General features: G+C 39.8%; 2 protein-coding genes across 5 annotated transcripts in view; both read left to right on the top strand.

Moving 5' to 3' along the window:
* wwp2 (WW domain containing E3 ubiquitin protein ligase 2) overlaps nt 1-18,133 on the top strand; it is a 56,301-nt gene extending 38,168 nt beyond the window's left edge. For 2 of the 3 annotated variants that reach the window (XM_084735130.1, XM_084735131.1), the window contains exons 11-24: nt 2,642-2,696; nt 4,521-4,602; nt 6,034-6,162; nt 7,474-7,552; nt 8,178-8,249; nt 9,261-9,349; nt 11,553-11,712; nt 14,221-14,354; nt 14,506-14,646; nt 14,777-14,897; nt 15,710-15,814; nt 15,973-16,069; nt 16,418-16,490; nt 17,294-18,133. In XM_084735130.1, coding sequence (XP_084591256.1) covers nt 2,642-2,696; nt 4,521-4,602; nt 6,034-6,162; nt 7,474-7,552; nt 8,178-8,249; nt 9,261-9,349; nt 11,553-11,712; nt 14,221-14,354; nt 14,506-14,646; nt 14,777-14,897; nt 15,710-15,814; nt 15,973-16,069; nt 16,418-16,490; nt 17,294-17,393 — 1,437 coding nt within the window. In that variant the 3' untranslated portion in view covers nt 17,394-18,133. The remainder of the gene's footprint in view (nt 1-2,641; nt 2,697-4,520; nt 4,603-6,033; nt 6,163-7,473; nt 7,553-8,177; nt 8,250-9,260; nt 9,350-11,552; nt 11,713-14,220; nt 14,355-14,505; nt 14,647-14,776; nt 14,898-15,709; nt 15,815-15,972; nt 16,070-16,417; nt 16,491-17,293) is intronic. The other variant, XM_084735132.1, reaches the window with a different exon arrangement.
* Nucleotides 18,134-20,345: 2,212 nt separating this feature from the next.
* adat1 (adenosine deaminase tRNA specific 1) lies at nt 20,346-26,963 on the top strand. Of its 2 annotated transcripts, XR_014771800.1 has the most exons (10): nt 20,346-20,654; nt 21,398-21,466; nt 21,860-21,914; nt 22,032-22,162; nt 22,553-23,195; nt 24,098-24,243; nt 24,715-24,814; nt 24,953-25,039; nt 26,615-26,798; nt 26,830-26,963. XR_014771800.1 is itself a non-coding variant. In XM_084735001.1 (9 exons), the coding sequence occupies exons 1-9, from the start codon at nt 20,471-20,473 to the stop codon at nt 26,745-26,747; spliced, it is 1,548 nt and encodes a 515-aa protein (XP_084591127.1). In that variant the 5' UTR covers nt 20,346-20,470; the 3' UTR covers nt 26,748-26,963. The 2 variants fall into 2 exon arrangements, 1 of the variants encoding a protein (XP_084591127.1); XM_084735001.1 differs by having other exon boundaries at nt 26,615-26,963.
* Nucleotides 26,964-27,209: the final 246 nt, after the last annotated feature.

Here is a 27,209-nt window from a genome sequence, read left to right as displayed (position 1 = left end):
ATATAGTGAGTGGATCTCTAACTTAAAACCCCACTGTTTAAAATATGAACCTCAACTTCAAATGAAATGAAAGAGTTATGCAGGAAATGCAAATATTCACCAGCGAAATATTTTCTTTCTGCATAATTAACTGTTGTTGTTAGAAATATGCATTTTGTATGAACACTGAGCAAGTGCGCATCATTTAATATTAGATGAGATAATACAAGTTTCAAGGATATTTAAACAAAAACTGTTAAGCTAAATCAATCCGAAACAGTTCCCATGTATTCAAAGTGCTTGAATGGCTGATGAACTCACTGACCTTAAGTTTACTGGACTCCTGTGAGTTACTTTCTCTCCTGTTGTACACAGATTTGCCATCACCAGATGTTGAAAACAAGTGTGAAATCGTCTTTGCGACAGGAATATGACAAAAGTGTTTACAGTTGTATTAATGGCTACTTTGAGTTTTACTAATATGTCTGTATATCTTCTGAAGCCACGCCATTTTTAACAAAACACATGTTCAAAGCAACTAGCTGAAATGTCCATTTTCACCTGTGGGTGCCCGGCCTTGAAACGGGTCTTTATGGCATGTTCCTTCCAGATCCCTAACACCCAGCCATTATTTCACACATTTCTGCCAACATGCTGCTTTTCCCTTTCTTCCTCTCCCTCCCTTGTTTTCTCAGTCTCTCTTTCTTTTCCTCCCTCCAGCCTCACTCTGTCTGGAAGCTGCTGAGGAGCTGAATGGTCAGAGCCAGGATGAAGTCATCATGTCTTTATATCATTATATTCTCCTTTTACCTTTTTTAGTCACAGAAAACCCATAAGGGTGGGGCGCTGGGGCATAGATTGGCTGTCGATGGGAGCGACACACACACATGCACACATGCACACATGTACACACACACACACCCTTTAACCCTGTTATGTGCCCACTCTCACTCCTCCAACAGGCCCCGTCCTTTCCATCCCAACTCCCTCACAGTTTCCATGACAGAGCCGTTTTAAATGGGCACAGTCACATTTCTTTTTGGGAAATGCTGCGTAAAGTGACGTTGACATTCGATGGATAATGCTCTACTTTATGGCGTCTCAGAAAATAATCATCACTTTTGTGGTGCAAGATGTCTCAGGGAAAAAACCCTTTGAAGGTCCACCAGCTTTCATTTGGAAAGTGGTGGTTTTGTTTTGTTTTATTTTGTTTTGCACCCCAGTGTAACCAGTAAAGGACAACAAGTGCTACCTGTGCTGCCAAAGCAGCCATTAGTCAGGGAAACCACCAAAATTACATATTTTGATGGTTTTCCAAATGTATAATTGATTTTTTTGTCCATATGTATGTTTGTTTGGCATCTTAAAATTACCACATTGTGTAACCACCTTTCTATTTACAGCACCACTACAACATCAACCAGTGTGACATGTTGTCGTTAGAGGTGTTTGGGCTCTGCTTACTGGTGCACTTAATGATTTTGAAGCTGTTTGCGACACACCTAAACCAGCCTGTTTGATAAACATCTTTTAGCATGAAAACCCATCAGCGGCCGCTAATTCCTAACAAGCGTCTTTTCAGCTACTTTTCCACTCAAGCTAATATATTCAAGTGTGTGTGAGTGTGTGTGTGTGTGTCTATTCCAACATAAGAACATACACATTGACTGTTTGCCATGGACAAACTTTCCACACTGTGGCACACACACACTAACACTCTCATTTTTTCAGTGTGTGTGTGTGTGTGTGTGTGTGTGTGTGTGTGTGTATATATGAGTGCAGGCTGAGTAAACCCCACAGTGGTTTCCAGGCCCAGGGTGAATAAAGGTGCCTTTTGTCAGGCCCTGGGCGGGTTGGGGTGGCTGGAGAGGAGGCGGGGTGGGTGGGGCAGGGGTGTCCAGTCTGGAGCAAGCATGAATGTTCCCTCAGTTTCCTCAGACATCACACTTCCCTGCCTACTTTCACAGGAGTGCTAGAAGAGAGAAAGAGAAAAGAGGAGGAGGAGGAGGACCTCGGGGTGGGGTAGGGAGGGGTGCCAGGGTAGAGGAGGAGGTGGGGTGCATTTGAGGAGGTGAGCGGGAAGCTGGGGGGTGGGGCTTGCGTCCAGCCAGTGAGCTCATTGGAACAGCGTTGTTGTTTTATCCTCCTACCGAGCGTGTAGTTTTTGGAAGGCATACGAGCTACCAGCCGGCCAGCTCCCTCAGTCGCCCCTTACCGCTGCAGCAGAGAGGAGCCACCCCCACCCCTTTCTGCCCTCAACACTTCCACACACACATACACTCACATACTTCAGCCAGCCTGACTTACCCACAGGTATCATCCCTGGTTTTGGGAGTTAGCAGGGTCAAGCGAAGACTTGATTGTCCACGTTTGCGACACCTTTACTGAGTGAGTTTTTTTTTTATGTCTTATTTTTTTCTTCCTCATCTGCGCTGTCATTGTTTTTCCCCTCATTTCTGTATTTTTGGATGTTTTTTCTTAACCCTTTCATCCTCCGTATCCTCATGCGGCGGTGAGAAACTGACTGGACACACATTTTCAGGCCATGCCGTACAACAAGGACAAACACTGAGAGAAAGCTGCGCACAGAGGTGGAAGAGGAGAGAGACAGAAAGGTGTCCTAACTGGATTTGTTTTGTCTCTGTCTCTGTTTCTTCCTCAGCCGTCTGGTGCTCCGGTGGAAAATGATCCTCTGGGCCCGCTGCCTCCTGGATGGGGTAAGTTTGCCTAACACACTCCTTTTGCATACACTCCAGGCAAAGATTCTCAAAGTGAGTGGTGCTGAACTGCTGTGATGATCTCGAGGTTTGGCTCTTTTGTCAGCAGACTGGATTTTGGGCAGTCTTCTGTACCTGCTGGAGGTGTCTGGTGTTGAAGTAAACCTGATCAGTCATGACTGGACTCTTTAGTCTGAGCTGTTTTTGATCAAAACCTGAAACCCTTGCTATTGGTATGAATAGTGTGTCGGTATTTTTGACAACTCTTGCCAGTAGTCAACAGTCAAGCAATGTGGTTGGTCAGTATATAAACAGTGGGATCTTGATTTACTCAGTTTAAGTCATTCAGAATGTGCTTTTCATTTCTGCAGGTAGCTGCGAGGGAGTGAGGTTTGGGTGAAATGTCTGTAGTATGGCAACATTTTCTCTCCTCTCAGAAGTCTGAGCACATTTTTGGTGATATTAAGCTTTTACGCAACATCAGAAATGATGCTGCTTCTGTGGCTGTTGAGTCTCTTCCTCACAGTCCCAAGTGAGCAGATCAGTTGTACATTGATTGATTTATGTCTTGATTTTTATTCCATCGTTAAAAATCTGGATAAATTGTCCGTTGTTTTCTTTTCAATACTCTGCTCATGTTGGTCTAATTCGTCACTGTACGCACTGCCTGTACTCTAAAGTCCACAAATTACAGAGGCTACGTTATTGATGGGACTCTTCATCATCCAACATTTTCCCAAATGAGTAATGTAATCGGATCCACGCAGAATCATGTCACGTACATTCATTCATTCATAAACGAACACTGCTGGCAGCTCCTGTCCCACCAACATTCTCACAGACTCCATCACACAGCCATGTTCTCTCCAAAAACGCTCACTCCCTGCCATGATGCCTTTTCAACATGTTGCGGTACCTCAAGACGAAAACCTCAATTATATCACTGGCTCAGATTCGCTTCTCTGGCGCGCTCTTTTTCATCTGCGGTCGCTTCCCTCGCTTTTTTTTTTTTTTTCTTTTTAGGCTCGGATTCAAAAAGACAAAGAGGGGAGAGAAGAGGGAAAGATGGAGGAGAAGGAAAAGAGACAGTGGCGAATGAAAGGAACTAGAAATGACGAGGGGGGTTCAAACTGGGTAGTAAAGTGGGGGTGGCGTGAGTCAAGGAGAAAGCTAGTAAGAGTTGCAATGTGAGCACTACTGTTTCTGGGCCCTCCGCACACTCCTGTTAATGAGAAAAAGATGTCAGAGCGATGGAGGGAGGAGGATGGGGCACCAGCTACTCTCTCATGAGACCAGTGGCCCACCGTACACACACACACACACACACACACACACACACACACACACACACACACACACATTTATATATAGAACATTTTACACGCTTCCATAAAACTATTCTGTGCTGCCTATATAGTCGTTCAGCTATTTGTTACCGTTTTAGAAACAAAATCTTGGCTCTTTGTTTAATATTTGCTTCTAAAAACATGGTCACTTTTGACTTTCAAACACCCCACCACAGCCTTGACACTGCACATACTAGCACACACTCACACACACATAGGTTTACCCTGGTGAGGTATTCGAAACAAGCCACAGTGAAATATCACACAAGCTTGCTGGTTTTCTATCACAGGGGTGAGATATTTTTTTCTCTTCGTCCCAAAAGAGAGAGTTAGCCCAGTTGTTGGCATCAGAGACACTCAGGTGATCCCCCTGATTCCTGTCTGTTTATTGTTTATTTCATGTTTTTCAAAATCCTCCAACTTTAAACATCACAAATTCCATAAAAGTCTCTTTTTACTGTTCTGTTTGTGTCTACAGAGAAGCGTCAGGACAATGGCAGGGTGTACTTTGTCAACCACAACACACGGACGACACAGTGGGATGATCCTCGGACCCAAGGGTGAGACTGTGAACTAGAAAGTACTAGTGTGTGTGCGTATGTGTGTATGTATGTGTGTGTGTGTGTTAGTTTGTGTGCATGTGTGTGCCTGCTTGTGAGATGGTACGTCGCTTTGGGTGTTTGCTTGTACTGAAGAAGATAAACTCATCATCTGCTTTACAATACGTCCCACTGGTCAGGGATTTCCTGGATTATTCAGGACTTTAAAGAGGCACAAAGGAAAGGATGAACGTTTGACACATTTTCTGAGGCAGTCCAAGGAAATGTTAAGACTAGAGTTTATAGGAACATGGCAGAAGTCATTTTACAAACTGACTGTTCTGAACTGAACACAATCAAATCAAAAGAAAATTAGCTTCAACTTGTACATGTGTGGGAACCCCACATGTACTTCATCTCACTGCTCCCCAAATTCCAAACATCAAGAGATGAATTTGGATTTTTTTGGGTTCTGGACTGATATTCTACAACATATCTACTGTTTAGTTGATCATTTTTTTCTGGCATCACCCTCTATTACTTTGACATTTAACCTCTTTCTGAGCTCTTTGAATTATTTTCCTTTCACCTCACTCATTCGAATTGAACCTCTGTCAGCCAGTTGATGGTCAGATGAAGTAAATTTCATGACAGGATTGAATCTTCAATCCTGTTTTATGGCCAGGCTCTTAGATTTACAAGGCATCTATATGCCATCATTACAGTATGGGTTAGCTGGAGCTGTGATAACTAGCCCCCAGTTTGTGACTTTTGTCAGTTAACAGTACATTCACATCACAGATCCAAGTTTTTTGACCTTTGCCTGCTGTTCTCAAGAAATTTCCAGAATCCTCAAAGACTCATCTAACCATCTGCATCATGATAAGCTATTTAGAAACAAAAATAATAGTAATAAAAATAATAAAATTACATATACTTTTGCCTAATTTGGACAGTGTGAACCTGAATGTGATGTGTGATGTGATGATGAAATGTGTTATTTTTTCATCAAGATGGTTGGAAGAGTCTTTCAGAATTCTGGAAATCTCTTCAGATCAGTGCTAAGTGATTTCTCAAAGATGGCTCAAAGAATTATTTTTCATACGAACTGATTCTCTTTAATTCAACAATAATAATAATACATGAGAGGCACAAACTGTAGAAAAGGTTGAACAAAGAATTAGTGGACACATTAAAAATACTGCTCAGAGTCACTTCTCTGTATAATAATGATAATAAAAATTATTATTATTATAACGATAATAATAATTATAGTAACAATAATAGTAAAATAATACTCCACCTTAGCACGGCTGTGAAATTTTGTACCATCACAGGGTTTTGTTTTAGTCGCTTTAGATCCACAGGTTGGCGGGGAGATGTGTTAGTTTCATCCCCAGGACGGGGCCCCTCCGGCTGGGACCGTGCTCACTGCCCCTCTCCCTGTTGCAGGATGATCAAGGAGCACCCCCTGCCCCCGGGCTGGGAGATGAAGTACACCGCCGAGGGAGTCAGATATTTTGTGGACCACAACTCGCGCACCACCACCTTTAAAGACCCACGACCCGGGTTTGAGTCAGGGTAAATATTCTCTCAGCCCTTCCTCCCAAAGCTGCTTTTTTAAAAAAAAAAAAAAACAGAGTATGTCACAGACCGAGGCAAAGACATTCTAAAGAAGTGATCTCTGTCATTCAGGTCATGAAACAACACTAATGAAGTGATGTAAATCAACATCTTTTTTCTTTTTTTAAATGATTGCTCAATGAATTTGCCTAGGTCTGACATAACTGCTTTGCAAATATTAATTTAAACAGTTCCCTCGTTTTATAAAAACCTTACAAGATCATGAATAAGGTCAAACCTGTATCTTAATCGAAAGTACATCATCTTTTTATTTTTTATCAGCATCTTTATTGAGCCCATGTTTTATCCATTGCCTCTCATTTCTTTACCTGTTATAAAATATTTCATTGGGCTAGACAGAATCAACTCAAGTCTTATTTTATCATATCATACACACACACACACCTACCTCTTCCCCTCAGCCTGTGGATGTTCGCCTTGCCTTGAAGCAGTGTGAAACCTTACCGCAAAAGTCAGGAGAATGTGCAGATGTGCGACAACAGCTCCGCTGCAGGCTGCACTGGCATGTGTGTGTGGACGCGCGTGCGCTGATGTTTGTGCCTTTCTCCACTGATGTTTGGCATGCAAGTGTGTATTAGCTTGTGGTGTGTTTGTGTGTGTGAGCGCATCTGCAAGCTGCTTTTCATACTGATATTTGAACATATTTTTAGGCCGCTGGTCATGGAGGGCTTCTAAATGGGTCTTCACTTCACTTTTACACTGGATCCTGCAGGAGTGTGTGTCCATAGCCAGCGCTCTGCCGCTGCGGTCTTAATTTCCTAACCTAAACCGAGATGTGCCTGGCAGCACGGCAAGCACAAACCCAATGCATTAGAGCCTCTCCTCCTTTCACCCTCTCTCCTTTCGTCCTCCCTTTATCTGTCTAACTCTCTCTCTCTCCCTCTCTGTGTCTCAGCCTCTCCAGTGCTGACAAGGCACATATCCAGCGTGCGTGTGCAGTGGGTTGGTGGAGCTTATACTAACACAGCTGCAGGCCCGGACTCACCTCTGTCTTTGAGACCCAGACGCTCTGAGTCGTTATTTAGAACAGAATGGCTGGTGTGAATTTAATATTTACTTTGAGTGTCTGGCCGCAACCTGGAACATCAGGGCGTCTTAAAGGAGCCCAAAACAAGAGACACCAAGGCCGTCAGCTTATTAGTTCTAGATATTAACTCTGGGCATACTCAATCAGGATTCCCCATAGATTTTGCTTAAATAGTATAAAATTTGACTCGTCTCTCTCTGTTAATGTGTGTTTTTGTGCAGGTCACGGCAGGGCGGTTCACCTGGTGCATACGACCGCAGCTTCAGGTGGAAATACCACCAGTTCCGTTTCCTGTGCCATGTAAGTGTTAACTGGAGTTTGAAGCCACAATAAAACTCTCTGTAGATGTGTATTACTGGAGTTTGAATCTGATCACCCGAGATATGAAAAAACATATTTTCACAATAACTTGTATCTATCATGCTTTTTTTTCACACAACCCTCCAGCCCTAATAGAGTGAAAGTGAATGGAATTTTATGTGCAGATATCTCAAAGCTTAGCAAATAAAACAGAAACTATCTGCCTGGCTGGATATCTCTACAGGAACAGTCAGTGAGAAAATAAGCACTTTCGTTATCTGATGTCAGAGCCAGTTATGGTTTAGGAGACCAGAATATTTTGGCTTAAAGCTGCATATTGGCGATATTTTCGTAAAAAATTATGAATTGCATTATATTAGCAGCCAAAATTCTGACTGATTATACAGCTAAAACACAAGGGACACAAGCATCCATGTTCTGTATACTATATATACGTTAACTATATTAGGGTTAAAGTAAGAGGTGAGAATTAAGAGGTTTGTATTACCCAGCAGCTATCAGTGTCCCATAAGGCTTTTCTGGAGCCCCTACTAATTCAAGCCTGCAACTAATTTCTGCATATTCTACATTAAGTCCAGCTTATTTTTGTTTTGTCTCTTTCCAGTCCAATGCCTTGCCCAGCCATGTAAAGATCTCGGTGTCCCGACAGACACTGTTCGAGGACTCCTTTCAGCAGGTCAGACACTCAGATCTCCTCTGCTTTGAAATGTCACTACATTAACATCATTTGTTTAGTTTATGTAAAATGAAGTCATAAATATAATGACCAAAATGTGAATGTGCTCAGTGGTAGTATTTCTGACACATAAAAAATTGGCCATAAACATACTGTACTATACTTAACTGGATGTAATTCCAATTTTGCTCTAAAATTTTTCACAATTTTAATCAGCCTGTTTACACTTAGGTGTCTGTAAAGTGTAATGCATACAGTAGAAATATAAAAAACCATGCATCTCATAAGCAGTAGGCAGTTTGTTCATTTTTAGCAGAAGGGACAGACCGAGTTCGTTCACTGCTACTTCAGCACCACGGACAGCACCATAGATTTATTATTGCACAGCTAAGCAGCTGATATTTCACAGCCATGGTCAGGGCCATAGATTCTAAATTCTAACATAAACTTCTGTCAGATAAACGATCAGTGAGTCAGGCAGACTAACATAACATAACGTGACATAACATGTTGTGTGCCATCATGTTGTTCTACCACATATACAGTATAAGTTAACAAGGAGATGCATGGCCATTTTGCTAATAAGTAGGGTGGCACTCACCTGTAAAAATTAAACATGAAAAAGTATTAATATTTATTGATATATTTAATTTATAATCTCCAATTTTTCAAATCACAGGATGAAACAATGTTTCTCAAAAGCAAAATAGGTGTCAAAATACCACTTTAAAATAAATATTGTCATGCTGCAGAGATGTAATGGCCCACACATCATATTCTACAGACTTAAGAAAACACTTTTGTTGTGTTCAGATCCCCACAAAAATCACCCCATAATCATCATTATGTTTTACAATAAAAAAGAGAATAATGATAATATCATAAATAACATAGGGAATGTCAAGATCATCCAAAATGGTCACAATTAGATACTTTTTCAAAATCATTTATCCCTAATTAATATATTTGTTAATCATATATATATGTATATACTGTATGTCCTGTCATCAGATCATGAATGTGAAGCCATACGACCTTCGCCGCAGACTCTACATCATCATGAGAGGAGAGGAGGGGCTGGACTATGGCGGCATAGCCAGGTGAGAGCAACGATAAAATAAACACACCTTTTTTCTCCTCTCCTCTCATTCTGTCATTTTGTGAGTGGTGCTTCAGTTTTGTGTTGTTTGTTTTTTTGTCAGGCACTGTTATGTTACAGTAACATTTTAAAGTTAATGTTGGTGGTGGTGTGTTTTTCTTGTTCCTGCCACTTTTCCATCTGTGCATCAGCTTCCTCCTCCTTTGGAACCAGCCTCTAAGTCAGTTACTGGCAGCATTTTTTTTTGTCTGAGAGTAGATTGGTGTGTCAGAAATATGTGTGTGAGGGTGAAATTACCACAGGTTGCTAGCAGAGGCCATACTGTAAATTTCTTAATACCCCTTTAAATGTTGCTTCCTGAAACCTGTCTCCTGTCCTCCTTTCCTCACCTCATCCCTCCATCCACCCATCACATGTATCCATCCTGCCCCCCTGCGTCTGCTGTGCTCCGGGTCGTCCTTCCTGTATCTGTTGTTATTTTTCTGTTGGCGATGACCTCATTTTTTCTGTTTTTGGTTTTGCATTGTGTCTCTGTCTCCGGTGTCACGTCAGTGGTTTTACCCTATGGTAGGTGACATCATGCTGTTCTACCACAGGGTAGAACCACGGACGGGATGTTGGGAGGTGTCTGCGTCCGTCCGTCAGTCCATACCTCCCTCCCATAAACCCCAAGGGGGAGGGCAGGGGCCTTGGGAGTGCTTGGTTCTGGTGCTGCAGCTGGTGGTGGTGCTGCTGGTGGGCCCTTATTCTCTCTAACATGCATCCTTACACGGTCTCTGTGTGTCTTTTTTTATTCTACCCTGTGTATTTATCCTTCACTTTATATGTTTTGTCTTCATATAATTTTTGTGCCAAATTTGAATGTGGGATGTGTGCAAATTTATTGATGTACTGCAAATTCTAATTTCTACCACTGTCCAGAGTAGGTCGATAACATTCTGCCATAAATAAAAAGCCTAGATTAAAAGAAGAGTGTCTCATTCTAATTCAAGCCAAAATTCTGCTTTTTTTTTTTTTAGTTAGATGAGACAGTCATAACTTCTCTCATATCTGTAAATATGAAGCCTGAGATTACCTTAGCTTAGCATTAAGACTGGAAGCAGGGGGAAAAAACTAGCCTGCTCTGTTCAAAGGGAGCAAAATCTAAAGTTTATCGTGTTAAATCTGATTTGTTTTTGAACTAGGGGGAAATTTTTAAGTGACAAATCAACAGTTTTTGGTTTCACATGAGTTACGTGCAGAAAAATCTCTTGACGGGGTGCAGTTACTTCCTTGCATCATCACCAGATAACCAGTACAAACTCCAGGAAGTTACTGGTCTGACATGAGAGTAATCTAAACCCGAATCTGTAGGTTTATTATTTACTATCATCTCTTTCCCCAAATGAAATTCAGGAATTCAGAATTTAATTTAAATTTGGAAACCTTTACGAAATTATTTGAAGTAACAGCCAAACTGGCTTTAAATTAAGTTAAACAAAGTAATTTGATTTTACTCAGTCAGAGCCCAGTCTTGACATTCTCTGCTTTACTGGGAATACCTCATTATATTTGGAAGTTCTTTATTTCAAAATTCTTAATTAGATACAATTAGTTAGAGACAGAGAATTAGAAAAAAAATCATATGAGACATTAAGGGATGGCAACACTGGAAAACACTGGAATTGTACTTAAAGTTGGACCTGCCTGAAACTGACAGACAGTACAGTTTTTTAATATAATGGAACAAACTAACGGGCAGAATTGTCTCCCATTAAGACAACTTAAAATCTCAGCTGTGCTTAGCCTATATCTGATCTACCACTATATTCAAACGTACAGTATAATTCCTCTGAAGTGGTAGTGTTATTGTGTTTCCTTGTCACTTTTTTGTATTTTTTTTTTTAAACTGTGGATCATGTTCTGTCTGAGGATTAAATGTACTGTGATTATTGTTTTTTTCTGTATTTGTTATGTCTTCTTTTCTCCATCTGTTTTTACCTGGTACCTGTGTTGTTGTTTTAATTTTTTTTTTCTGCTTCCAGCAACTAGTATGTCTCTGCTCACAGCGATGAAACTAACCCCTCCAGGCTTTGATAAAAAATGATTGTGCCAACTTTATGCACATAGATATTTAAAAGGAAAATGATTGAGCTTCTCGGGCCTTAACAAAGACTCACATGTCTCTCTCCAGCATTAATGTCTTCTGTCCCCTTGCTCTGCAGGGAGTGGTTCTTCCTGCTGTCCCATGAGGTGCTGAACCCCATGTACTGTCTGTTCGAATACGCTGGCAAGAACAACTACTGTCTGCAGATCAACCCAGCCTCCTCCATCAATCCCGACCATCTCACTTACTTCCGCTTCATCGGACGCTTCATCGCCATGGTGAGCTTCACTTTGGAGTAGTTTTATTAAAATCATACTTGGGATGTGTTTTGCTTTCAGGAGCATTCAAGGTCTTTAAAACAACACTGCAGCAGGCATAGTACAGTTCATTTTTCTCTTTTAATTTTTTACTCTAGCTTTGTTTGTTTTGTTCAGTTTTGTAACAGAAGATTCTACCTCAAACATTGTCCTGACATTGAAAAGCAGTTTGTAAAAACTAGCTTTCTAACCAAACCTAACAAGTATAACTGTTAAACACCCGACAAAAACGTTTTTCTTCCTCAACTTGTTTCATTTTCACTGGTGGATATTGTCTAAGCTGCCTGCACAACTGTAAAATCAGTCTAGAAAGTATCCAACACTGCTTGCAAAGATGCCAGCTGCAACACTTTATGTCTGAGTCTGCTGATTTTTGTCTACCTTTCAGCCACTCTCCACCACCATCTGTGTTAAAAAGAGGATAGCAGTTTAGATAAAGCAGCAAACACACAATAAAATCAATCATTCCAGTGTGGTGGAAGAAAGCTGCCTTAGTCACACAGCTGCTGAGTGGCTTACAAAAGATATTCTTGTGATGGACAATCCAAGTCATTTTAATCAAAATGCTCATTCAGAGCATTTTTCATAATTCTACACAGAAACTCTTAGACATTAAACTGACTGAACTGCATCAGATGGAAACAGAAATATGAATGCAGAGAATCCTGTAAAAAAAACTTTATATTCCTCTTCTTGTGTGCAGGTTAATGTAGTTGCTCTGTGACAGCTGAATCCAGATATTTTTGAATAATCAACACAGACAGAAAGGTTGTGTCCACATGTGTGTTACAAATTGGTTTTTTTTTTTATGTTTTTGTATTTTTGTTGTTTTTTATGGTTACTATGGACACTATAATTATTTTTACAGATTTACAGGTCTTAATCACTACCACTTTTTGGTTTAGAATATGTGTACAATTCAATTCTTTTAACCGTCAGTAACATGATTTGCAGTTTGTACTATCAGAATCAGAAAAACTTTATTGTCATCAAGGGGTAATTGGGTCACATTACAGTTGCTCCCTTTCACGAATAGAAATATATATAAGCATAGAGAAATTATGAGAAAATAGAACATAAGAAGTGTGTAAAAATATATGTCTTACACTACAATACACCAGAACAATATATACTTTAACAATATGTAATAACAATATATATAATGTCTCTCTCTGTCTGGGATCAAGTCCAGAAAGCTGTAGGCCCCAAAAACCGACGCCCTCCACCCCTCCTTCCGTCTGCCACCCCACCTCTCACCCACACCATGACCTCACTGCCGCACCCAGCCCACACCCGCCAGCAGCTGCCTATATTTAGTCCTAAAATGCACTTTGCTGACTTGCCTTATAAAGATGCTTGTTTCTACCAAAACTCAACAACCAAACCCCTCTTACTGCCTCCTTTTCTTCAGCTCGTCTTTTCTTTACCCTCTTTATTTTCCGTCTTTGCCTCTCACTTTCCACTGACACCCTCTCCTCTCTGTCTATAAATCTTCCTGTCTGTGTGTGTGTGTGTGTGTGTGTGTGTGTGTGTGTGTCTCGCTGGCTGTGAGACAGACACATGGTCAGTCAGAATACAGTAGGACAGAACAGACTGTGACTGAGTCAGTCAGTGGGTGCCCGTGTTGTTCTTGGCTCATCGCAGCTCTGAGCCCTCTGTGGTTTTTATAACATTAAACAGCTCCGTCTGGCTGAGTCTTCTCACTCTACCTCTTTGTGAACACACACACACACACACACACACACACACACCAAGGACAGATGATGATTGGAGCTGTGTGAGTGTATTCAGTTAGCATAGTGTTTTGTCTCCGTATCATGATCTAATCCAAGTGACTCCTGTAGTTATCGCCATGAAAATAAGGATAAAAGAGTAAGTCATCAGAATGTAATTTTGAAGTCGGCTACAATGTCAGTTCCCGTATGGACCAATCAGAAACAATTTCGTACTGTATGGCACCTTTTGCAGCTGCAACTGTAGAAATATGCACAGATTAAGCATTTGCTTTGCAGACATTATATAAATTATCAGTTGTGGTTTTGTCTCAATAACTTTAGGCAAGTGTGGAATTTTTTCTGGTAAATGATTTCGACAGGAGAAAAATTATTTAAGGCTGCCATGATTCCAGAAATAAAAGACCCATTCATGTTTCCTGTAAAGGTGACTGGCCGTTGAAGTATTTCTAACACTCAAATGGGCATGAAACAGTCCCCAATGAATCATCAGCACAAACACTGAGCGACTGAGAAGTATATATGTGTAGTTTTCAAGCACAAATATGAACCATATGTCACCAGTGGCCATACAATAACGCTAAAATATCCGCAAATTACAGCAGATGAAAAATACTTTGCTCACTTTTCTGCTTTTTTAAATCCAGGGACTCAAACCTGCCGTATTATCAGGTCTGGTTAAGACTAGGTGACGTCGCTCATTGTGTTTTTTTGATGTAACGAATGCTCCCTGCAGGCTCTGTACCATGGAAAGTTCATCGACACTGGCTTCACGCTGCCATTCTACAAGCGAATGCTGGACAAGAAACCCACGCTGAAAGACCTGGAGTCCATAGACCCTGAGTTTTATAACTCCATCATGTGGGTCAAGTAAGTAACACAGGGTGTGTCACCCGTGAATGTACAGCATTGTATCATTGTTACTTTATGCTCATATACATATATATATATTAAAGAATTATCCATCTATCAGAAGCTGTTGCCTTACATTTTGCTTGTGCTTCTGTGTTTGTGTGTCCAGAGAGAACAACCTGGAGGAGTGTGGTGTGGAGCTGTATTTTGCACAGGACATGGAGATCCTCGGGAAGGTTTCCACTCACCAGCTGAAAGATGACGGAGAGAATGAGCTGGTGACTGAGGAAAACAAGGAGGAGTACATCAGGTGAGTGAACAGAAGCAGTGAGAATTGTCACAGCTGAAACGACAGACAAGAAAAAATATGAAATGAAATATGTCATATGTGATATGAGAGATGTCAGCGATGGAGACCAAACCACTCTTCCTTCCCTCAGCCTGCTGACAGACTGGAGGTTCACCCGCGGGGTTGAAGAGCAGACCAAAGCCTTCCTGGATGGCTTCAACGAGGTGGTTCCTCTGGAGTGGCTTCGCTACTTTGATGAAAAGGAGCTGGAGGTGAGGAGGAGCAGGAGGGCTGGAGAGAGGGCCAGCAAGGTCCTCTGAAAGTCAGAAGGAATTTAATGAATTTAAGTTTTCAGAATACATTTAAGTTTTTAAGAAAGTTTAGTAAGAATCCTATTCTCAGTAGTCCCATTTTATTGCCATGTAATTATAGTTTCTTGCACCAAAAAAATACTTATTGGACTTTTATTTTAAGTATATTTTTCCTTCACGTCATTCACTGTGTTTAATCAGAAATAAGCAATTTTTGTCAGCTTTTTCTCCTCATTACACTGGATAAATTAGTCTTCGACTTCCTGGTACTTCAAGACAAGAAAAACTCTTCTTATTTTGATAAATAATAAAACTTGCTTAATATATCAAATGTCATACAAAAAGCAGCATAATGTGATTTTTAACATCGAAAACATACCATTAGTGAAAATTAATGCCTGTTTTTTTGTCAGGTAAGCTTTTACAACAAACACTTTCCAAGATTTAAATTTTGGAAAAATCTCCTCCTGAGCAGGCCGTGGTTTCGTTTGTAAATTGCTCCTGATCGTGATCGATGAATGGTTTCTCCTTGACTCTTGTTGCAGCTGAGCTTTAATCTAAATGAGTTCACGTCCCAGCCAACGCTCAGTCTAACAGAGACAGTGAATTAAATTAGTCTGGAGTCAAAAAGGGACATACTGTGACTCACTGTGCTAAAGCTGTCCTGTCCTGTGTTGTCCTCTGCCTACTGAGAGTTGCACAAACAAATATGAAGAATAAAGGACACAAAGCTGCACTCAGTGGACTTTAAAATGTTCTTTTGTGTGTTGCAGCTGATGCTGTGTGGGATGCAGGAGATCGATTTGGCCGACTGGCAGAAGAACACAATCTATAGACATTACACCAAGAACAGCAAGCAGATCCACTGGTTCTGGCAGGTATGGAAACACTGGAGAGCTGTTAGACGTTATAGAAGCGTTAATCTAAACACACACACACACACACACACATCTGCTATGATGAAGTCTATGTGTTGCAGTTTGTGTGAGCGTTGATGTGAGTTTGTGCAGTGAATGATGGAGTTTTTTTCCTGCAGGTGGTCAAAGAGATGGACAACGAGAAGAGAATCCGTCTGCTTCAGTTTGTAACAGGAACCTGTCGGCTGCCCGTCGGAGGCTTTGCTGAGCTCATAGGTACACAACACTGATCCACACATCCAAACCACATCCACGAAGTGTCACTGTTCTTTATAAGGACATTTGACATAAAAGCTGACTAGGTTTACTTGTTGAGATTCCATTTTTCTGAGACTACTATGAACAATAAAGGAGTGCATAGTGAGTATAACATGACTGTGTCATACTGCTGGAGTTAATGCTGTGGAAATGTACATTAAGCTGAAGTTAATATTTTTTTATTTGATAATTTATGGTGTTTAAAATCATAGTTGAAATTAGAAAAACAAATCTTAAGATATGCTTTTCTAAGGCAATTATTATAACTTTATATATAATTTTTTTTTTTTTTTTCTACCCCCTCAGGAAGTAACGGTCCCCAGAAGTTCTGCATAGACAAAGTGGGGAAGGAGACTTGGCTTCCAAGAAGCCACACATGGTAAGCTGCTGCCTCATCTGTTCTCATGGAAAACATTGTTTAGCAAAATTATTGAAGCTTCAAGACCCGAAATTTTTCAAAGTGATGTTGTTTAAGAGAAGAGGACTGTAAGAAGCGACTGAAAGCTCCCAAAAGTTAGCAATTACACCTTTAAGCTTTCATTATTTTGTTGTACATACTGTTCCCGAAGGTCAAACATGAATTTCAGTGCTCAAATGACAAACAGTTGTTTACCTGTTTGAATCAATTCATAGGAAAACATATCTGTTTGTGAATGTAGCCTATTTCAGCACGAAGTTATCACACTACTGTCTGTCTGTTGTTTTTTTCCATTGATGAAATTACCTTAATTTTTTTCATAGAATTTAATTGATTTGGGGCAAAAATGCCTCAAACCTTTACTCATCATTACACTATATCAGCAGTAATTTAATCCAGCCCTTATACGCCGCAGGACAGTAACACTGGATAACATGCTGCACTGTTTTCTTTGTAGGTAGGTCATGTGAATGTAGCACTAGAATGGTGGAGTCCACTGCCAGCAATATCACTGTATATTAGAGAGAGAGTTAAAGGATTTGTATAAACATTGACAGGCCAGTGTAGACAAAATGGTTACCAGAAATAGAATTAAAAAAAACGGGCAATTTCATGAAAATCTCAAGGATTATAACCTTAATCCCAGGGTGATTAAAAGAGTAAAAATTAAAATACATTCATACATACTTATGCAGAGTCTGATCAGCAAGACAAATGACTAATAGTGACCTGTCTGTCTCCCCTTGTTTGTCCCATCCTCACAGCTTCAATCGTCTAGACCTGCCGCCCTACAGAAGCCTGGAGCAGCTCCGAGAGAAACTCCTGTTCGCCATCGAGGAGACGGAGGGATTTGGACAGGAGTAACACAAGAGACACGAGGACACAAGAAGACTAGAGGAGAACACTTAATTCAGTGGGATTGTTTTTGTTATTGATATTATTATTTTACATTTGTTAATCACAGGGCTGAGAAATCACCCATCATCTATAGACCCTCAACTGGGGGAGGATCATTTTTGTGAATTGAGTCAGGGGATGAAGTAGGAGCTGCAAGATGGAGACACAAGAATATAGACGAAGAGTGTGTATGCTTACCTGTGTGTACGTGTGTGTGGTTGCTCACATTAATGCCATTGTGTATATGCATATAAATGATGTGTATGTTTATGTGGGTTTGACAGGATGGCACATACAGAGAATTATATTTGACTAGAGTCTCACCCCCCCACACGTACACCTTTACTCACCGCTTAGAAACGCACCAAAACCAGACAACAGGATCGTTTTAATGTCGGCAGCAACTCACAACAACAGCACAGCTACCCGCAAATGCAGTAACATATCTACCAGAGAGAAATACATTTTTTTAACATTTTAAAGTAATGAGAGAGAGAAAGGCAGAGCGCAAGGCAGAAAGAGAGGCAGTGTATGAGTGCATGTGTGTGTCTGTACAAGAGAGACAGAGCAGTTATCAAGAACTAGTGCACCTCTGTTACAGAGGTTAGAAAGATGAGATGTGATTTTATTTTTTATTTTTCTGTTACTTGTGAAATTCAACATTTTTCTCCTGTACATAACTAAAATAAATGAGATTTCAATCTTGAGCTGTGTTGCTCCTGTTTTTGCAGAGACATTAACAGGGTTTACTTAAACGACATTAGTGTATGCTATTTTAACTCTTTTCTAATGAGTTTTGTTTTGGTCATTCACCAAAACAGCAAATGACAAAGCACAAGGCCTGGAAGCTTTCATTGTGATAAAGCCAAAAGAATGACGTAGTATCTGAAAATATTAATATAGAATGTTAATAACAAAGTACCATTGTTCTTAAGAGCAATTTTGAGTTACTTTCTTTTACCTTTTATTGATCACACCATTCATTAAAAAGTGAGTTACTATGCAGATAAAGAGTTTAGATAAAAACTCTGATAAACTTGAAAAATATGATGTGCTGTTATGGATTAAACTAACCAACGGTATATTAGGTAATTAAAATTAAGTCTATAAACAGGCTGCTCACATGGTAATACATTAGCAATTTTGATCCAAAATATAAAGCATGTAGTACAGTATAAAAATATACATGTTTTTTATGTTCTGTTGTGTGTTTTTAGAGGTGTTCTCTTAAATGTGTGAATTGTATTTTATTTATATTTATTTATTTTATTTATATATGTTTTGCAAGAGAGGCCTGAGAACAAACACAAGAACAAAATTAAAACAATTACAAAAATCATTTAAAAAAAAAAATCAGATAATCTGAGTTAGTTCAGTTTGCAGTTCACTCCATTTGAAATGTGCATAATACACAAGACCAGTTCTGCCAGCATTAGTGCTTTGAAGAGGGATGTCAAAGGTAAGTTAAGAACTGGATCGTGTGCTGTAGTTACTGGCTTTGAATGAGAGAAGAGATGTGAGGTAGTTTGGAAGCTTCATCAGTGAAAAACTGTAAATGAATATCATGAGATGACTATTTATTTTTGACCATAAGGAAGTGCAATCAACCATGAGATACAAAGAACAATGTTGAGTATTAAATTTGGCATTTGTGATGAAACTTAAGGCAGTGTGAGTCACGAGGTTTAATCATTGAAGTTTTGATGGGTAGCAATAACATTTTGATGGTTCTGTTTTAGTCTACTTCTTCTGCTACTTAAACTAAAACAATACCAACTGCAACTATATGCTACTACTATGAAATTGCTAGTTATATATTAATTATTAACAGTGGTGGTATATAAGTTCATTTACTTAAGTACTGTGCTTTCCTGAGGGAAAATATTGGGAAAATACTGTACTTTTTGACTCACTACATTTGTTTGGCACCTTTAGTTGCTAGTTACTTTACAAATTAAGATTTTTGTTTACAAACATACCATGAGCATATGAAATATGTTTTTTTAGGAATTAAACCACCCTACAGTTTATACAAGTACAACTGAAACATTATGTTGATTAATTCATTATCTGATTTTACATGCAAAAACAGTTCATGGTTCCAACTTCAAAAAGATGAGAATTTGCTGATTTTCATTTGAATGATTTTAATTTACTTGAATAATTTAGAATTTTTCACTATTGGTCGGCCAAAACAAGCAATCAGTTAATTAATAGGGAAAATAATAAGCAAATTAATCCATAATGAAAATAATCCTATACAAAACAGTTCAAGATGAACTCCACCTTAAACTAATTATAACAGTAAAATTCTAATTTACATTAAAGGGATAGTTCATCCAAAAATGAAAATTCAGTCATTATCTGGAGTTTCACAGCAAAATAGAGTTGCAGATTTTTTATTTATTTATTTATTTATTTTTTAATTAAGTGAATGGTGACCTATTTTCAAATGTAAAAAAAAAAACAACATAAAAACATAAAATGTCTAATACTTCTCTGGTGTAATCCAAGTCTCCTGAAGCCCCGACATGCTGTTTACTTGCAAACGCACACCATCACCTCTCACGCCCAGTTCAGACGGTGTGCGCATGCACGTGAATTTGGCTCTAAACTAAGGATTTAAAGTGAGGATTTGGGTCTAATGATATATAGTAGGCTTGTGCAACAATCATGGTGGGTATTTTGTCTGCACTTCATTTATTTTCCTGCATATTCTTAAGTTTATTTTAGTAACTTTTTCAATGCTGGACCTTTATGTGTAAAAGAGTACTTCTAGTGTGGTACGAGTACTTTAACTTTAACTTTCTAACGATGATTATTAAAACTGTATTCATTTCAATTGAGGTTGTCGGTTCTTCATAAACGAAGGACTTTTATTGTGAAAGTAAAGCATTTCTTGGCTCGGCCCGGAAGTAACTTCCCCGTTGTCTCGAGATGTTTTCAAGCAGTCGGGTCGGTCCGTACTTAATCACAACAGTGGGCATATATTGTTCATTAGACAGTATGGGATCTAAAATATGTTAACTTAAATTATATTTGTGATGCCCGTCAGCCTCCACTTACGCGTCCCTGTCCGGGTTAACATGGTGAACGCGGATGAAATCGCCAGGTTGTGCTACGAGCGTTTCAACCAACTTCCCCGGAGAGGGAAGCCTGAGCCGGGCAGAGAGTGGACCCTGCTGGCCGCTGTGGTCAAAATCACCCGGCCTGCTAACTCTGACACAGGTTGGACAGCGGGATGAACTACGCTACAACATGTTTTCTGTTTTCAAAAGTGCATTCATTTGAATATCATTATTCGTCCACCATATCTAATGCATGGTGCAATACGTGGTAACTTTTAGCTAACGTTAATGTGCACTGGTAAAATTATGTATGTAAGAGAAGTGACAAGCTCCACTTCGGTTCATTTCAGTAAATGTAACTGTTAACTAAGCAAACAGAATGACCTGTTTTCATGGCAGATATATTGATATGAAACAGTAGTGTCATAAATAATACTAGCAGCTATAATAATGATACGTTAAGGTTGTGTTCTGTTTATATGGCACAGCCTTTTACAATGATTCAACATGCACAGCAGCAGCACTCTGCCTCTGTTTCACCTGCAGCTCAACCTCTTCATTAGTACTATTTGTAATACCTGTATTTATAGTACAGTATAATACTAATTCATGTCGCAGTGGCTGATGGGAAAGAGGTCTACTGTCAGTTTAGACTTAAAGAGAGAACAGAGCACGGTCCAGTCCAGGACAAAACTGTGAATGATTTCAATAAAATACATACTTTAAAATGTTGTGCCTAAATGTAGGCTATGCAAAATAGCACCTCCAAAACAAAATAGAACAAAAGCCAGTCAAATAGGATATGAAAATGTGTTGAATATGAAGACAAGTATATGTGTAAGTATAAAGAAGAAATGTGTGATGAATGGCACTCTAATCAAATCTTTTTTTTTTCTTTTACAGTTGAAAAAGAGGTTGTTTCTCTGGGAACTGGGACCAAATGTATTGGGCAAACAGCTATGAGTCCTAATGGTGTGTGTTCTTGATCTTGTTACTGAATTAGGGTTTTTTTTGTTTGTTTGTTTGTTTGTTTTTTGTCTTCTTTAGTTGCTCAACCCATCCAAATAGATTTTCCATCACTCAAGATATTTTCTTTGTATTCTTGTGTCCTGTATTCTGTGCAGTGTTCACTGTGTGGATTGATTGAAACATTAACAGAAATGGTGCATTTATTGTCCCTAGATAGAAATTAGTTTTGGAGTAAAATAACTGTTTTGCAGTTGTATGTTGGATGTATAACAAATAAATTCTCAGCCTGTGGGAAACACTGACACCCATGGTAACTTGTTTAAGTCCAATGTAAAAATCATTAATATTTTTTCATTAATTGTCTTTCATATTTCCTTGATTTTTGCATTCATTTAGGTGATGTACTTAACGACAGCCACGCAGAAGTTATTGCCAGAAGAGGATGTATCAGGTGTGTATTTGTATTCAGGTTCATCTGTCCTTAGTTGCTTGTTGGCACTGATGCTCCTTGTTAACACTTGGGCAGTGTTAAGTGTTTCAACTGTAACCAGTTTGTGTGAAATCGTAGGTACCTGATCCAGGAGCTGCACAAGGCCATTAGTGACGGGGACAGGTCTGTGTTTTGTCAGGGGGATCAGCAGGGCAAATGGAAGCTTCAGCCAGGAATTTCTTTCCTCTTCTTCACCAGTCACACTCCCTGTGAGTCCAGTATGCTCCCAGTCTCTGTTTCACAGAATTTGTTGAATGTGACCACCAGCAGCTTGTAAGGAAATTTAGATATATTTTGTGTGTGAAGTAGTGTAAAATTTTTCTATGATTCCTGAGTTGTTGGACATCCCATATACTGGTTTATGCTTCTTGAGTGTTTTTCATTTTTGTTACAGTTTCTTTGTATTTTAGTTCCAACAAAAAAGTTTGAGTCTCCCATGTTGATCTAAATGTTGTTTCAGGGACTTTTGTTCTTGTCAGATAGTTTCAGTCGAAAAATATCAGTATCAGCCTTTCCAAAGCTACAGCTGAACATTGTCCCTGTGCCAGTGGTTTGACTAGGAAGTCGAAATCAGTCTGAAATGTCCTGTAATTTTCCAGGTGGTGACGCCTCCATCATCCCCATGACTGACTGCCAGCCTCAGCCCTGCCCTCCTGTTACATCTCTAAAGGAACATGGAGGGACTGATGGAGGAAGGGACCTGAAAAGGAAAGCTGAGGAACCATTTGAAGGGAAAAAGACTAAATTGCCCCGTTTGGAGGAACAGGAGACAGCAGGGACAAAGCTAGAGAACACAGGAGACCCAAAACAATCCATCCTTTCAGATTCATCTAAAAGTGAAGCTCCATCACAGAGTCACTCTGCAGAAACACCTGTGGAAACTGTTTCACAAGATTTAGCGCAGGAGGTGATAAAAAGTAAGGGACCCTCTGACAGCGCTGGACTGCCTTCACAGGTCCCAGACATTCACAGAACAGGAGCCAAGTGTGTCCCGGGGGGCCCAGCCGACCCTCTGCACCCTGGGGTGGGGTACCATAGCACAGGGGTGCTCCGGGTTAAGCCTGGAAGGGGAGAGCCGACTCTGTCCCTCTCCTGCAGTGACAAGATGGCCCGCTGGGGGGTGCTTGGCTTCCAGGGTGCACTGCTGTCTCACTACCTACAGGAGGCGCTCTACTTCAGCACTGTAGTTGTGGGCAAGTGTCCATACAGCCATGAAGTAATGCACAGAGCTTTGGTGACAAGGTGAGTAGTGCTGCTGAAACAATAAGTCAATTAATAAATATAATTGTAAACAAATTATCTTTTGGTCAGATAAATCAAGCACTGAGGAGCCCACCTTGGGCTTTGGTTAGACTGTTTTTTTGTTTTTTTTCTGATATAGAGATTAATCAGTGTTACAATTTAACTCTTGATTAAATATTTGCGAAGGTTTTCAGAACAATGGAGCCATGTTCATGTGTGCGTGCACAACATCTGAACTGTGTGTGTGCGTGTGTTGTGACAGTGTGTGTGTGTACAAGTATGCACCTTTTGTGGCTGGAAACAAGGTTGATGAGAACAGAAGTGTTGTTATGACAAGTCAGTGATCCTCTGTGAAAGAGGTTTGTGTGGGCCAGAATATGTGGTGCAAAAGAAATTCTAAGTAAACTATTTGCACTGCTGGGATAGTGTAGGAGTGCATGTATTAATAAATAATGTGTGAAAGTTGCTTAAGGACATAGACCCAACAGATGTTATGTGAGAACTACAAATCAAATACTCATAAACTTTATTATTATTCTTTTCATCTAGGATGTTGTAAATACAATTGAAAAGATAAAAGAATTAGTCCAATATATTGGTTTTCTGATGGTGCACGTTTTTTTTCATTTATTGGATATTAAAATTTTCCATCTCCATTTTGAAGGAAGCTGAAATATGTTGCTGATGATTTTATGGTTGATTTTAAATAAAATATCCCTGATTTACAGATGCTGAACTGTCACTAAACTTCTTAACATCAGTGTTAGTCCTGTTTTAGATTTTCACAATATATCATAAATTGCTGTTACTTTTACCAGCATTGAGCTATTTTTGAGGTATTTTGCCTTCAGTGTAAAGGAATAAGCTGACTTTCTTGACTGTACTCCTCCTGTACTGCCCAGGTGCTCCCATGTATCCAACCTCCCTGCTGGTTTCTCTGCATGTCCAGTGGTGTTGCTCCAGTCCAGTCTGGGGTTCCCCTTCAGCCAGGGTCAGACTGAGCTCCAACACCAGGCCAGACAAGGACGGATCTCCTCCTGTGGGGCAGGTAGGTTCAACACACAAACACACATGCACACACATACACATACACACACACACACACACACACACAGATGTCACAATGACCAGAAAGGAGCACTAATGCTGCATTCATGTCATATGGGAGTCAGAGTAATTACTGATTTCTGACTTGTAAACAGCATTCACACCGTCAAACATCCATGATTAGGAAAAAAATAGGATTTTTCTTCTAACTCTCACATCCCTGCAGCATAGTTAACTGTAGGGAAGACACATACATGATAAACTTGTGTGTGTGTGTGTGTGTGTGTAAAAAACAAAACATATTTTCAGTTTGTTAATGACAGAATTCTCCCAGCAGAGTCAACAAGGACCCTTATTTCCACCTCACAAATTCATCAAAGAAAAAAGTATTCATATTGTGATTTTTTTAGGATCTTGCTGAGTGTTTGTTTTGTTCAGTCTCCCTAGTAAATACAATCTTCATATGTCTCAGCCATCAGCTGGTGTAATGTGACGGAGCAGCCACTAGATGTCACTGCCAACGGCTACAAACATGGAGTCACGAAGAAGGCCCTCGGCACAGCTAAAGCCAGGTAGAGCCAACACACTCTCATCATACATCAGAATATTATAATATAAGTTACATTTCACTGTTAACTGCTTGTCACCAGTAGATACTACTCACACAGACCAGATTTCTGTGACATTCGTGCACACTTGTGTGTCTTCAGGTCTCTTCTGTGTAAACTGGAGCTTTTCCATTCCTTCCTGTCTCTGGTATCGGCCACTGACCCTTCATCACTTCCAGACTCACTCAGGTGACAGACAAAAGGCTCTTTGATAATCTCTCTGTGGTTTCAAACTGCCTAAAAATAAAATCTAAATATCCCAAACACTAATGAAGATCTCCGAATGATGGTCTGGCTTTCATCGATTTGACCTTTCGGGTATATGTCATCTGTTGCTGAAGCATGTCGAATCAACAACGGGGCAAACTACCAACAGCAATAAGCGTGTGTACCACAGTCATCACGAGCAGCAGCATTATAAACTAATTTAATGAATGGCTCAAAGGCTTCTATTTTGTTTCAGAATGTGCACTTATGGGTTATCTCTCTTTTTTTTGTGATTGAACACACAATGTCCCAGGTATTTCTTTCCAAACGGTGTAGGATGTCAAATAGCTTGCTGAGATTACACAAAAAATTGTGTCTGTGTGTGCTTCTGTGGCATTCACTGTGTGTGTGCGTCTTTGTATGCGACATTTAGTGCTCACATTTCTCAATGGCTGCATCTGGGGTTGTCCCTGTTCACATGCTTCGTGTGTGTATGTCTGTGTGTGTGTGTGTGTCTGTGTGTGTGCTGATAGCCAAGAATTCTCTCCAAAGGGAGAACACTGGTCCCTCTGTTTATCAGCATTTTAGCAGATAACCTGATCCCAGCCCAGTCCGGCCTGGCCCACAGATGGACCAACAGAACACACACACACACACACTCATCCAGTCCCAGCGCACAATGACTGTCCTATCTGCAACAACAATGGTATGTCTGGTGACGAGAGACAACTGACGTATCAGGGAGTGTTTTATTGTCTGCATTTCTGATGGGACATAAATTATTGAAAATACAAAAAACAGTGAGCTACTTGAAATCCATCCATATTTATTCTTAATGCAGTGACTCAAGTAATCTGATTGTGGGGTGGCACATGCTGATCTATCAACAGTTGGTCTCTTTTACAGCTAACATTTGGACATGTTGTAGTTGGAAAAGCGCAAGTATTGATGCGTTTTGGTATATTTTTGAAGGGATTTGATTTTTTTTCTCTCAGGTTTAACTTTCAACTGCAAAACACTAAATCAATTTAACAAGGAAAAAAAAAAAATCAGAAAACTAATCTATAACCGGATAAACTTAGCTTAAACAACTTGACATTGAACATTAATCATAAATATGTGCACATATATAGATGTGCTAATTAAAGCGTTAGATTGTCATTATTTTAGATTGTTTTTAGAACCTGGCCAATATATCAGTCGAGCGATATGATTCGCATTAACACTTAAATAAACTTTGAGTAAAATTTAATATAATTTTGCGTGTTTGAATGGTGCTGACCAATCAAAAATTCTGAAGGAAGAAATACACACAGAACCTTTACTGTGTGTATTTCTTTTATGGCTAGGTTAAGTAAAGTGCATCCTTATAAATGTATCGCTTTGAGCACCACAGGCTCAAGTGCCATCTAGTTCCATTATATTCAAGAGAAGACAGACATCTCTATAGCCTATATCTCAAAAACTTGGCAACTCATAAAAATCTAAATCTAAACACAAAGTGTAAGGATTAATCGGGTTCCTTGCCTCATGCTTTTTTCTGTATATCTTTTGCAGGGGGACAGAGCTGCAGACCTACTGGGACTACAAGAAGGCATCTCAGTTCTATCAAGAGGCCTGGCAGCAGCTGCGCAGCCAGGCCTTCCCTCTGTGGCCACGCAGTGACAGAGATCTCCTGCTCTTCCACTGAAAGCTCACCCTCTGCAGCTGAAGTGTCCTTGTCAAGGTTTAATGAAAAAGTGTCTGTTGAAGCAAGAACTAGAAAGTCACAGGTCAAAATAACTGCTGGTCTCTTCAGGATGGTGGAGCCTGTGAAACTCGTTTCAAACAAAAGATGTCAGTAATCTGGTTATAATGAATTATGTTCATTATTTCACCTTTTTAATAAAAGCACAAACCTGACTAATCTAATTTCCAGAGTCTTCATTTCCTAACGCATGTTGGGTCAGCTGGTCAATCTGGATAAATATTGTTTGGCTATATTTGACTTTCCACTTTTTCCCAGGATGCAACAGCAGGACACCCTGCTCTGTCATGCTGTTCAGAGAGGTTGATGACCGCTCTTCAGTGTCCTCAGATGATGGTTTTATTTTCACAATGTGTGTAACATGTTGTGACAGCAGCTGCTTGGAGTTCAAGCTCTGAAAACACA

This window comes from Lutjanus erythropterus, chromosome 13 (genome assembly GCF_056507025.1).
Source record: "Lutjanus erythropterus isolate fLutEry1 chromosome 13, fLutEry1.hap2, whole genome shotgun sequence".
Lineage (NCBI taxonomy): Eukaryota > Metazoa > Chordata > Actinopteri > Lutjaniformes > Lutjanidae > Lutjanus > Lutjanus erythropterus.
This window is presented reverse-complemented; position numbering and strand designations above follow the sequence as displayed.

Bases quoted from the DNA above. Each gene is read 5' to 3' on its own strand.
- adat1 (XM_084735001.1), top strand. From the start codon at position 20,471: ATGCCCGTCAGCCTCCACTTACGCGTCCCTGTCCGGGTTAACATGGTG. The intron at 20,655-21,397 runs GTTGGACAGCGG...TTTCTTTTACAG, and splicing joins GCCTGCTAACTCTGACACAG to TTGAAAAAGAGGTTGTTTCT. The intron at 21,915-22,031 runs GTGTGTATTTGT...GTGAAATCGTAG, and splicing joins GCCAGAAGAGGATGTATCAG to GTACCTGATCCAGGAGCTGC.